Raw genomic sequence first — 14,159 nt, forward strand, 5'->3', positions numbered from 1 at the left:
AACATTTATGTTTTTTTGTTATAATTTGTAGTCATTCAAGAATGAAAATGGCATAAGTTGTATTTATTTCCTAATTTTGTATAGTGGCTACGAGATTGGTCAAATCGACTGAACTCTTACAGATATTCATTAGTAAAAATAACAGATAAAATATAAAGTTTTTTTTTGAAGAAACATTTGATAACTATCTGGACATTATAAGGATTTTCCATGTGAAATTTGAAAATTTTCTGTTGCATAAAAGTGTGTTTAATCTTAAAATTGAAATTACTTTGCATGTTGAATAGGGAACATGCAAAAAGAAAAAAAAGATATGAGAAAAACATTGCTTTAGAAAAAATCAAAATTAAGTATTATATTTTTCAAAAACGACATACTTATAGTACCTTTCATTTCAAATGTAAAAGTATTTCATCCACTAGTTTAATTTTTATAAAAAACTTTCATGATAGTTCCATACCTATTCAATGTAAGTAGGTCATGATTAAATGGTTAACACAGATCCTTAAAAGACTGCTTTAGATATTCTTGTAGATTATAAGGTCATCTAGATTATCCTTTGGCAGGTAACAAGATAGAACATTAAATCAAGCAGTAAAAATGGTATATGAAGCACTCTGAATTTTTACAAAATATCACATGTATGACAAAAATATAGTTTTTAAAACTGTTTCAGTTGTATTAAATATTTATATAGCTGTGTAAAGCATGATGTGGAGTTCATAGCATCTCCTAAACTTGATTTTCATATTAATAAAATATGTACATACTTAACTTTTCTTATCAGACACATTATAAATGAACACTTTTGGTGTTCCTTTAACCTTATATGAACTGTTACTCTAAAAACTTTTATTAGAGCTAACTTAAATAACCTTTTGAAGTTCCTTGTTTTGTTCCTTCTTGATGACTTTGTGATATTTAAGCTGTAACTGAAAAACCTTATCAAAGACAAGATGCATCTTCTGATTACTTGCATTGTATAGAGAGCCAATGCTAAAAAATTTTTAATAAAGTTAATATTGTCTATCAGATCATCAGTTATGAATTTCCGGACATTTTAATCATGGTAAAGGATTCTTATTTAATGCTTTGAAGAATGAGAGTGATTGAAACTTGTTTAATTTGTAGTATGTTAAGACTATTGAAAGTAAAAAGAGACTATCTAAACCAAGACGCTAATTGTGTGAAATCTAAAAAATATGTAAACATCCATGTAACCCATTACTGATAATTTCATCATCTTATCAAAAATACACAAGTTAAAGAACTTTTTCATTATTTGTTTACCAGCATACTAAATAATTCCCACTTGAACAGTACAAACACTTTGATTGTAATTTATTATGATAAGAACAGTTACCCAGTACTCTTCTGTGCACTACCAATGTTTCTTTTCTCAACACATATATTACACATTAATTTGTGTTCACACTTACTCAAATCACTGTCATCAAGTTCAGTTCAGTTAACAAGGCTGATTTTAACAAAAGTCTAAGATGAGAATAAGTATTTTTTTATTTTTTCACAACAGTGTTCCACAACAAAACTTCAAAAGGTTTATGAACTAAAAAACTATACATATACTAAATAAGACCTTATGTTGTTTTTTTCATGCAGAAATTAGTTGCTATTTGGTGTAACTTCATTTATAAAAGTATTTTTGGATTGAAAAGGCCTTAAAACATTCTCATTGTAACTTATTTGAGAATCCAATTCATTGTCACTTATATCCATAAAAACAAAAGTCTCTTCTCCATCTTAGCAATAGCTTGAAAAAATCATTTATGAAGTTCCTCATTTAGTCTTTCTATGGAACCAAAAATCTGTAGCTTTGTTGATTCACAGTTTAACCTACTGTCTCTTGAAAGTAGTCCTGTAAAATTATTTTGTGCCAATTACATAAACATTTATGAAACATCTTCATCATTTTTCTAACATACAAAAATCGTAAAAAATATTAAATACATCATTGGATAATCAAAATGGTATTTATCAATCATTGTCATAGTTAGTAGCTTACTTTGTGGTCATTTAAGTTTAATCATTAATGAGTAATTATTTATAAATATATATATATATATATATGCATATCATTAGATACTAATTGCTAAATAGCTTTGTCCTAAGTTTCAGCTGCAAATGTGCAGCCATTTTCATGGATGTTCTGAAAATGACGATTTCTGTGTTGGTAAAGATTTGATCTTGAGTTGTTTTCGTGGAAGTCTGGTGCATTATCTACTTGAGTGGGACCTACTGCATTTAGAACTTGAATCAACTAACTATTTGAATTATATGAGGAGTATCCAGGTTTTGTCAATTTCTATATTAGGTTGACTAAAGGTGTTATCGGTTAAGTGGATTTAGAAGGCTTCTTTTGTCATTCTTTTTCTCATGTGTGGTTCATATCCTGTTATTTTAGTATTATTCCAATTTATTGTATGGTCTTCTGTTCAGACATGAATATTTTAAGTAAATTAGTAAAGTGCAACTTTTGATTTATGTTACTTCTGCAAATTAGTTATTCAAGTTACTATAGTATCAGTTAATAAATATGATTATAATGTTATTTCCATACTTTGTTGAAGATGGAATAGGTGTATTCTGAAACATTTCAAGCTTTAAATAAAAATGTTTTGTGTCGTTTCAACCATTTTCATCTTTATTAATATATTTCATTTTCCCATCCAAACCAAGTGCAAGACTTAGTCTTCTAATTTATGTCTTTGCTGTGGTTTGTGTTATATATTGTTGTTGCTTAAATTAGATGTGCTTCAGTTGCTTTATAAATCTTACTAAGAGTGAATGTAAGTATAAAAATATCGTTCACAGAAGAATAAGTATATGTAAGCCAATTATTAAAGTCTTTATAGGTTAAAGTTTTAGCAGCAAATATCTTAAATGTTATAATTGTTTCTAGAGCATGCTTAAAAAAATGACATTTTTTAGGGTAGCTGAAAAAGCTTTTTTTTAATTTCTACATTCAGAGATTTTAATTTGGGTTTATTGACTGTGACCATGTAGAATTTACCTGTTAACATTACTTCTCTGGTAACAATTAATAACCTGTTTAATATTCATCTGTGCTGTATGTTTTTAGAATAGAGAGGGAACCAATGAGCAGTTATGCCTTAGTTGTAGATGGACACTCACTGGCCTTTGCTCTCCACCATCATCGTGATATCTTTTATGAAATATGTCGACAGTGCACTGCGGTGTTGTGTTGTCGCATGTCACCCATACAAAAAGCTGAGGTAACCTCCTGTTTTACTAACATGTTAATGCTTGCTGTATGTATATAACGATGACTTACACTTTATTTATCATTGTATTCCTTGCATATAAACATTTTACATACTGAAAGTGAGATCATTTCCTTTTCTTTTATGATTATTTGTTGTGTAGTAAATCAAGTCTTACACTGAAGGCAAAAGTACTTTCCTGTTCTTTTGATTAATGATGTATGCTGTATATAATTACAATTTAATTTTTACTAGGATCAAGATTTCTGACGAATAGGGTTTTCATACTGCCTCATATATTTGGTTATATGGAAAATTATGCATAACTAAAAAGAAGATTGATAAAGTGATTAATGAGACGCTAAAAACATTTGAAAGTACCTCCCCCCAATTGAAATGAAAGTTCAAAATCATGAAAAAAATCCTTAGAGTAAAACTGTGTATTTGCATGTGGTCAGTACCATTCAATACAAGACGCAGTGTCTCTTTTGACAGTGTGGGCATTCACCTAATCAGGTGCCATACGTGTTGTGGCAGCTTGGCCCATTTGTTGGATGTGGGTGTTCTTGAGTTCCTATAAAGTTCTTGGTTGTGAATGATGAGCTGCAAACACCCCCTGTAGCATCCTCCAAGCATGCTCATTAAAGTAAAAGTCAGGAGATGTCACTGGCCAATTGGCCAATCTATTCTCTTGGTTTTTCTTATTCAGTAATGGTCTTGCTTGATGTTGGCAGACCTTATGATCAATCAAAATGAAGTTTGACATGATTACACCAAAATGTCACTGTTGGTTTTTGTATCTCATCTAATTACTTAAATATAGTGAGGGTGTATTCCTGGATGACATCGATCTTTATCCTTCCCTGTATGCTGGTTTCAGCTCGCACCATGACAGATCTTTTTCCATATCCATCTTTTTTTCTGCAACATGCTACAACAAAAATTGTTTACTACATTCTTTCAGATTCTAATATATTTTTCCTTATAATCAAGACAGAATTTGAAGTTGTTAGTGAAGAGGATGGATGTCCAATCATTGATGATCTACTTCTACTTGACATGATCCCTTGCACTTCTTAAATGTATCCAGAGGTGTTGGGGTGTTAAGTATATGGGCCTCGTGAAGTCATCATCAAACCATTTGTGTAGAAATTCTAACTCCTGTTACATGTAGAAGATCATTTTTTAATCGAGTACTATTTACATCACATTACTGACATGACTCATTTTTAATTTGTTTATCTTCTCAAAAGGTTGTGATTCTTCTCTTCTTGAAATTGATGTTAGTATCAGATATGATGATAGCATTGTTGAGATTGTACAAGTACTGATGTTTTGCAGTTGTTTGGGTGCCTCATTTATAGGGAGCTAAGTGACAGTCAATTATAATAAACAAATTTCATTCATTAACTTAATTAAGATGGGGAAATTTCATTAATCAGTTACAAAATTATTGTAACTGAGTGGATACTCAAAAATCTTGATTAACCACCCTCAATTCACATTGATTAATTAACTTTTAGATAGGCCTGGAATTTTGGTTTACGGGAGAAATCCACATTATACCATTTTGAAAATTCTTTTGTGAATAAATATAAATCTGCAACTTGAAGTTACTTTTCATTGGAATTCCTTTTATCTGGTTGAAAAAAAAAAGCTGGCCAAATTGCACAAATGTATAATCAAGTAAAACATACAAAGCCTGCAAGAATTCTTTTAATGCAAAACAGTGGTAAATTTTGGGAGTAACGTTGTCATAAAAAGTTCCATTTATTGTTGCAGGGTAGTAACTCACCCAAATTACTGAAGAACCTTCAAATTGTAGACAAAAGACTTTAATTTTATAAATAGGAAGACTAGTGTAAAGATTACTGAAATTAAATGTTTTTATTGTTATAGTTTCAAAACTTTTATTTTTCTCTTTATATTCAATGGAATTACCAATGATAATGAACGTTTTAATATTGGTTTTATATTTTATAATATAAATTTTTTTTAATGTTCTTTAATGTATTTCAATCCATTACCTATCGTATTTGACAAATCTTAATCACAGCATCATTTAGCCCCAGGAATAAACCTATATTTGTACAGTGTTTAATGTAATTTGAAAACCCAAAATAACTTAGATATCACATTATTTGTTTTAACTGAATGTACATCAAAGTATGAAAAAACTGTAATATGTTTATTTATGATATTTTCTGTATTGGTTTTAATGTGTTTATACATCTCATTACCCAAAGAGTTTTAGCATTTTCAAATCAAATCCTAGTTCTTCACATGAATTTGGAATATGAAACTTCTTACAAATGAAAACAAAGTTATTAGCTACTTTATTGGTGTGAGTGATAACATACTTACTATCTAAATCTAAATAACATGATTCACTGCAGTTAATAGTAAATTTCTATTACTATATTATGCATCTATTGATTATTTCTTTAACTTTATATACGCAGTTTCTAAATAGGATTGCTTTTAATTTACTGTTTTTTACTCCATTTACATAAACTTTACCAAGTGATTTATTAATTACTTGTGTGATGCATTTCCATTAAAGTTTTGAACATTCCTGAAACTTAGTGGTCATTAATTTTTGTTAGTCATGATATCAAGATTACCAGTGAGCATGTGGTAAATGGGAAGATGAATTTAAGGGATGAAGCTATATTTACATTTAGGGGATAAAATGTTGTGTAACTCTTTGGTGATTATGTTATATAACACTGTATTATAATTAAAGATGTTACTGCCAATGTCCATCTTACAAGAATAGGTAATAGATGGGTATTTGATTTCTCAAGTTTTCGGCACTAAAATGTTGAACAAAAGTTTCTTACTACCATTTCTAATTTAATTAGTTCTATGCTGTCAATAAATGGAATGGTAAACCTTATTCTTTCATTAGCTGTTGTTGTTGTAGGTTTAAGTGATGAGAATAGCAAATAATAGCTAGTGTACATTGCTCATCAATGACATGTGTGTTTATGTTTGATTTAACAAAGAATTAAACAGAACATAATAATGATAACTGCAAACAAAATTTTATGAAAATTTTGATCAGTATGAAATAGAATAACAATAAATAAAATATGGCTAACTTTGTCTCTTTCTTCAGGTCAACACAAACTACGAGTATAAACGACAATACATATTTGACAGAGGTGTGTGTGTGTGTGTGTACATGTGTAGTGCTCAGGCATTGTGTACAGTTTACAGTATAGTGGTATGTGTGAGAGTTCCGATGAAAGTCTAGTCTTATTACAGGCAGTACTTTACTATACTTGGCAGGCAGGCCAAGCTGGTTAGAATGAAAACATTGAACGAGCTTGGCCAAGATCAATGTTTTGTTTAAAAGTTTTACAGAACCTTGACTGTTTGTTTCCTTAAGATGCTATGTAACATTAGCTTGGTTTTGGCTTATTTTTTCCAATGTAATAAAACTTCCCGGGAAATAAAGCATCAAGAGTGTAACAGGCTAGTCATTGGAGTTTCGACTATACTGCCAATTACACCAAATTTACGTAGTTGAGAATTGCAGTGGCGAGTGGATCTCACAAGTTGCTAACTCGAGGTAATTTACAGTTTGAATAAAGAAACAGATTCCAAGACTGACATTGAACAAAATACATCAACATTTATTAGGTCTTTCCACATTGTATATGTTTTTAGCATCAATAGTTAAACATCTCCTAAACCGTTAGTTTCTTACAGTTCTACTTTTCACTTTTCAGTTAAACACTATTAACCAATACATAAAGAATATTTCTCTCACTTATAAGCATTAACTTCCTTTAGTAAACTACATTAATTGAACAAGAGATATAGCAATTATATACTTACAACAAGGTTGGACTGGCATGCCTCTGCAGGTTAGAAATCTTCATGTTCATGGTTGCTTGGAACTGTTACCAGCTCTTTGAAGAACCTCTATTCTTCCTGGAGAACTGATGTTTAGCTCCAGATACACGTTTTTATACTATATTTTGTATCCTTTTGATTTTCAAAATAGTATTCCTTACTACCCACAAGTAGTCCCAACACTTTATTGGTCAATCCGTGCAATTTCCTGGGCTAATCCAAAACAAGAACCAAAACTCTCAAGTAATTGGTTACTGTGATGGTGAGTGCTCTAGTTGCCTTTTTACTTGTACTACTATGCTGGCCTGGAGTAACAAATCTCACATCAAAGCACTGATTTGAGATGCTATCATAAACATTTTAGTAGCCTTTACAGTAGTACTAACTTGGCGTCAGTAACTTATCACTGTCAAACTCATGACTAGCATTTTTCTCAGCATTCTCGCTGTAGTTTGATTTTTTATAACTCTTACCTCGTGATTCTCACTACTAACTAACCAGTTAACTGGGCTTTGCCTAGTTCTTGACCTAATTTTGTAATACAGGCGTCCTTACTTATGCCATTTCTTCATGTATATGTATCACACTCAGAATACTTGTATCTCTGTAGCTTCTTTTTTTAACTTTTGAACATCAAAAATACTGAAGCAGTTGTAAAAATTCCCTCAAAAATATCCAATTGCTTCAAAAGTTGGTTGAATAAAGATGCAAAATTGCCAAACTAAACATTAATTGTATTTTATAGAAATAAATAAGATAAAAACATCAAAATTCTTTAATTTCATCTTTTTTTTATGGTCTTTGTACTTCAATTTTGTCATAATTGAATCTTTTTTGAAGATCTATGCATGTATATAGATTTTTTTTTTTGACAACCATTACAGCCTGTTGAACAAACTCTGAGCCTTTCTCACCCCTTTAAAAATTCAGTGTTTATTGATCATCCTAGAAGTAGTGTGAATCCCAAAATGGCATAGAATACACCAGAGACATCCCTTTAGTTTCTGGGTGTCTAATACTATTAATCCCCATGCTTTTCTCATATGGCTAAAGGGAATGTGCTACAAACTGAGAAAACATAGATAATATCAAATAGCATTGTAGTGTTTCTTTTTAAACACAGTATTAATCAGTTTTGCATAAAATATAATGGTGATAAATAATCTGGTTTTAAAAAATTGTAGAAAAAATCCTTTTTTTTTAGTATTGGTGGCAATTTGATAAGTTTCCTTAGAATTTCTTGAACTAGTTATTAGGCCTATCAGTTTTTCTTTAGCCAAAGCTCATTGGCTTGTTATGTTTTCTAAATATTTTAATTCTAAAGCTCAGCTATGGGGAAAGAACAAGATTTCAAAAATGTTCAGTATTTCATATATATATATGGTCTTTTGTTGCAGATTGTGAAGTTTATCAAGTTAGAACCTGAAGCACCAATTACAGCTGCAATTGGGGATGGGGCTAATGATGTTAGCATGATTCAAGAAGCTCATGTTGGTCTTGGTAAGATTTGTTTTTTATCATTTTTTACTCTCTCTGATGATACTTTTTATCATTAATACTTGTTTATGCAAATCATCTATAGAAATAAAGAAAAATGCTATAATACATTATTAATGTAATAAAGACAACTTATCTTTTGTCACTTTGATTACATTATATTGACAAAACTATCTGGAAGTGGCTTTGATATTTACTTTTTACTCTGGTTGTGAAACTTCTAGTAATGTAAATCACTTAATTTTTTAATAGCCCAAAATAGGTTTCCGGTTCGTAGAAAGTATAATACCGTTTTTAGATGTATGTTGCTGCTTTTGTGACTTCTCTAGCTTTATCTGTCTGTAGAATTTTTTGTCATCCGTAACAGGCAATGTTTGGCTATATGTTTGTAAAGCACATGAATTTCCAGTGATTGTCATGTCTTTTTTTTTTCTTCTTTTTGTATCTGTTACTGCTCTTATTCTGCATTTTCTGTTTGTGTTCATATAGGCTTTAAAACTGATTCACTAAACTTCTCTTTTGAGTCACTTTATTATTATTTGCATTGTTGCTGACCACAGTGACATATTCAGTTTGGTTGTTTTTTTATATTGATCATTGTTATCTTCTAGTGCAGAGGTTTCCAAAATGTGGTCTGCAGCCCCTGGGGTTCTACGATAGCTAGTTAAGGGGGGTCTGCAGTAATACATCAATTTACATCACATTTACTGAAAGACTAACAAATAAAATAAAATACTAAGACATTATAAAACTAATTTCATCATATACATCAATTTACATCACATTTACTGAAAGACTAACAAATAAAATAAAATACTAAGACATTATAAAACTAATACAGTAATATATATAAATCCCAAATTAATAATTGTAATTAACATAAATTGAATTATGTAAATTTGTTGTGCAGCTGGTATCATTGCCTGCCGATTGCAAAAAAAACAAAACAGTTAATTTCCAGTTGGATTGACGCATCACTACAGTGTGTGTACATTTGTGTCACATTTAATAGGTATTACAGTGGTACATGGTGACCACTGGTATCGGTAACAGTGAGTTATAGTTTGTTTCAAGAATTTTTTGACATTTTTTGAGTTACCCATAAAATTATGGATTAGTGGCTTAAATCTAGCATAATAACAAACCACATATGTAAAAAAAATGTGGAGGTACATACAAATTTTCAGTTTTGCAGTTTTTATAGGCATTTTTTGTATTTTTTTACCACTACCTCACCTCTTGTTGATGGATCTTCACCAAATTTGGCATTAAAGTTTGTTCGGTCCATGGGGAAATACAAACAAATTTTCAGTTTTGCATTTTAATAGGCATTTTTTACTACTACTTTGCCCCCTGTTGATGGACCTTCGCCAAATTTGGCATTAAGGTTCATTGGTTTTATGGGAATATACATACAAATTTTAGTTTTTATGGACTTTTTTGCATTTTCACATTTTTTATCATTATTTTGCCTCCTGTTGATGGATCTTCACCAAATTTGGCATGAATGTTTGTTGGGTTCATATGGAGATACATGCAAATTTTTTATTTCATAGTTTGTATTTTGCAGTTTTTATGGGCATTTTTGTATTTTTTTACAATTACATATAAGGGAAGCTACTTTACATGTCCTAAGGTAACCACCAAAAATAAATCTAAATTACCCTCTTTTTCTTTCTAGAATGACTTCAAATGTAGCATGAAACTACAATGTCCTAAATAACTTTAAACTTGTAACAGTATGCATGTATTTATAATTAAATTTTATTGTTTGATTGCCCTTTGAACTGTGTCTAACTATTATTTGTGCCATTATAAGTTGTAAATCACTTGGGGAAAATGGCTCACGTTACGCTATCAAATTTCTTTACCCACAAGCTACTAGCTGCTCGCGTGCATGCTTCATGAAATATTTTAATTATATTATTATTATTGTTTATTTTACCTTATCTAACCATAACTAACCTGAAGAGATCTCTATTTTTACATTTTTGTTACTTTTATAATAATAAATAAAGAATACACATGAAAAACAGGAAATAAGGTACTTACCTGGGCCTTCTATACTAATTGGTATAACATAAACAAAAAGTAGTTTAATAAAATTTTGGATATAAGACACCAAAAACCTTGTGTAATGCGCAGTAAATGATACCCGTGGCGATAGTGCTAACAACGTTGACTAGGGATTGTTGACCTTGAGCAGACATAATAAGCTATACAATGAAATTTATCTCACTATAATGAGACGATTTCACTTTATAAAATAATTTTTCTCAGGGAAACAAATATAGAACTTTGGAAATACATTAACTTTTGCTCCAGGAATCTTTTTCTGTATATGTCAGGAGGTTTTAAATTCTTAATTTTGTAAGGAAATATTTAAAAAATAGCCTGAATTTTCCCTAGTATTAGGATTGTGACATTTTCTGTCTAGGCATCCTCTCTTTTCTAATTTATTTACAACCCCTCCAAGAAGTCCAAAATCAAATGTAAGTTACTTATTATAATGTTGACATCATTCAGACAAAGCATCATTTTCATAGCCTTCAATCTTATTTTGTTAGAATTGAAAATCAGACCCATCTTTTTCTGGAATTTCCAATAGTTTTCTCTGAAATTTAAGCCATTATTTCTAACCAATAGAAAGCCAAGGTTTTAATCTATTAAATGATATATTATGTTGTTTTCTGTACAAAGAATCGTCTATTTTGCGTCCAGTTCAAACTTTATTCCCGTGGGAAACACATCAATCAGCTTAGCTGAACTATTAATGGCTCTTTTTTGCATAGGTAGAAAACCAGAAAAATTGTGATAGTTATGGGACATTGTCTGCTTTTTACATGTTATTATTCAGTATTCTTTGATGCATTATTTAATTAAATAAAAAATTATTTAGTGCAGTAGTACTAAAAAAAGTAGGTTTAAGTGTCATCAATGGTTGATGGCAAAAAAAAAGACCCAGAAAAGTACTTTATTTGCTTTTCATATGGATTATTTATTTAGTTATTATTATAAAAGTAACTAAAATGTAAACATTAGAAAAGTGTTTAGGTTAGATTAAGTAAAATAAAGAATAATAATAATAATTATTATTCATGAGATATGTTCTCAAGTAGCCTCTCTGTTATGTAATTTTATAAGGTAATGTGAGCTATAAGTTTGCCAAGTGATTTACAACTTATATGGTACAAATATTATTTGATGGTTCAAAAGGCATTTCAGCAATAAAATTTAAGTATAAGCAGATGTAAACTGTTATGAGTTTAAAGCTATTTAGGATAAACAAATGTAGTTTCATGTTACATGTTGAAATCATTCAAAAAAGAAGAAAATGTTATTTAGATTTTTTTTGTGTGTGGTTACAAAATTGTTAAAATTGACCTACCTCATATAGAGTTATGGTAGAAAAAATAACAGATTAAATATAATGGTTTACTGAAAAAAATGTAGAATTTATTCAGATGGTTTTAAAGATTATGCAAGCAAAATCTGATTTTTCATACAAACTAAAGTATTTTTAATGTTAACATGAAAATCACTTTGCACTCAGAACAGTCAACACTTTGACTCCATATATTTATGGCGAAATGTTTAATGAAAATACTGCATTAAAAATTCAGATTTTATGTGTACAAATGACTCTTAATGATTACTGAAAGCTTGCAAAATTTAATGAAGGTACACAAAGCATGTTAGAAGTTATAGTATGGAAACTCTGAAACTCGTTTGGGGGGTCACAGACTCAGCTGATTTGACTGAGCCAATAGCAAGAATGTTGATGAAAATCAGTCAAGTTGAAATTGACTAGATGTATAAAATGAAAGTTTCTGATCAACCATATAAAGAAAAAAGAAATTCTAAGATGAAGGGAAGTATTTTCAATGTTTTTTCAAAAAAGTTTCTTAACAAAAATTTTTATATTTCACAAAACTGGATCAAATTATATGAATTTTTTAAGCTAAAACTAGATATTATTTAGTAAGTTTTTTTTTCTCAAATTTCTTGTAATTTGGTTAAATATGTCCTCTGTGAGAAGGAAAAAATCAAGAAATATTAGTGACACTTCTGTGGTTTGGAAAGGGTTGAGTATTGAGTATAGAGAATTATATGAGTGTAAAATACCTTTTCAAATGCCATGAATGTAATAACATGTTGTCCATTTAAATGCTATTGTTTAAAATAGCATGATATTGGTGACTAGAACAGGTCCTGACAGTGATATACAGTACTGTGCAAAAGTGTTAGGACAAAGTCAAAAATTAGATTTCAGGCTACTTTCAAAGGTGAAACATCAAACTTTTATTAATCTTCATATTTAGTACAACTGAAACTCAGTGGAAGTGCTTGAGTTCAGCAAACAGTTAATATTTTGTGTGTCCCCCTTTTGCTTTAATAACTGCAAACAGTCTTTCAGGCATTGTTGCAACATATTTAATCAAAGTTTCCTTTGGGATTTTATGCCAAATGTCTATAATAAATGTCTAAGTTTTTGATCTATCAGATCCCAGATCTGCCCAGTTGGGTTGAGATCAGGGCTCTGTGTGGACCATTGCATCATTTGAATGATTCCAGCAGTTTCTTTCTTAGCTAAGTAATTTCTGCATAGGCTGGATGAGTGTTTGGGATCATTATCTTCTTGGCAGTAGAATCCTTTACTAATAATATGCAAACCACTGGGTATACTATGACTGATCAGTGTCTAATGGTACTTGCATTATTCCATCTATTTTGCAAATATCTTCTGTCACCTCAACAGAAAAACACCTCCAAATTATCTCACTGCCTCCCCTATGTTTCATGGTAGGTGCTATGCATTGAGGTAAGTATCTTTCAACTTACTTTAGCTGGATGTACAACCTACGCTTTGAACCAGATATTTCAAACTTGGACTCATCTGTCCATAACAGCCTTTTCCAATCATTAACAGTCCAGTTTTTGTACTTTTTTAGGAAATTTCAGTCTCATGACAATACTTGGAGATCAGAGTAAAGGTTTTTTTAACTGCTACATGACCAAATAATCCATTCTCAGTGAGACTTCTTGATACTGCAGTTCTATACACTTTTCTTTCATTTGGTATATGGTTGTTTATCTTATGCTTGAGATCAGTGGCAGTCTTCCTTCCTTCCGAAGGCTGAATAAACGAAGATACTTAACATCAGTATCATTCAATTTAGGTGTTCTGCCTCTTCCTTTCCTATTTTCAAATTTACCTGTATCGGTCTCACAATCTAGGGTGTACTTGATAGTGTTTTGGGAGCATTTCAAGTCTGCAGCAATTTGTTGGAGAGTCCAACCAGCATCATATAAAGCTTTTATGCAAACTCTGCTCTACTGACAATTCTCTGCTCTTTTTGGCCGTGGCATGACAACAAAACCTAATATATAGTGTTAAACACTGTTTTTATTAAGGTTTATTTGTGGAGTACTATTAAATTGATTTCTTCTAGCATATACTGGTACCATATACTACCTACTTTATATATAGTTAAGACACTGTATGGGGTACCATGACAGTTATTTCAGACCCTAAATTTGATCAGTATGTTCATT

At 30.4% G+C, this 14,159-nt stretch overlaps 1 protein-coding gene across 7 annotated transcripts in view; it reads left to right on the plus strand.

Annotated features, from left to right (window-relative positions):
• The window catches only part of LOC106462455 (probable phospholipid-transporting ATPase IF), a 118,967-nt gene that overhangs the window by 66,187 nt on the left and 38,621 nt on the right, over positions 1–14,159 (plus strand). For all 7 annotated transcript variants that reach the window (XR_002611279.1, XM_022389721.1, XM_022389722.1 and 4 more), the window contains exons 19-20: positions 3,101–3,254; positions 8,504–8,606. Coding sequence is in view for 6 of the 7 variants with exons in the window: in XM_022389721.1 (XP_022245429.1) it covers positions 3,101–3,254; positions 8,504–8,606 (257 nt within the window). In the remaining variant the exon portion in view is untranslated. The remainder of the gene's footprint in view (positions 1–3,100; positions 3,255–8,503; positions 8,607–14,159) is intronic.

The sequence above is a fragment of the Limulus polyphemus genome, unplaced genomic scaffold (genome assembly GCF_000517525.1).
Source record: "Limulus polyphemus unplaced genomic scaffold, Limulus_polyphemus-2.1.2 Scaffold1170, whole genome shotgun sequence".
NCBI lineage: Eukaryota > Metazoa > Arthropoda > Merostomata > Xiphosura > Limulidae > Limulus > Limulus polyphemus.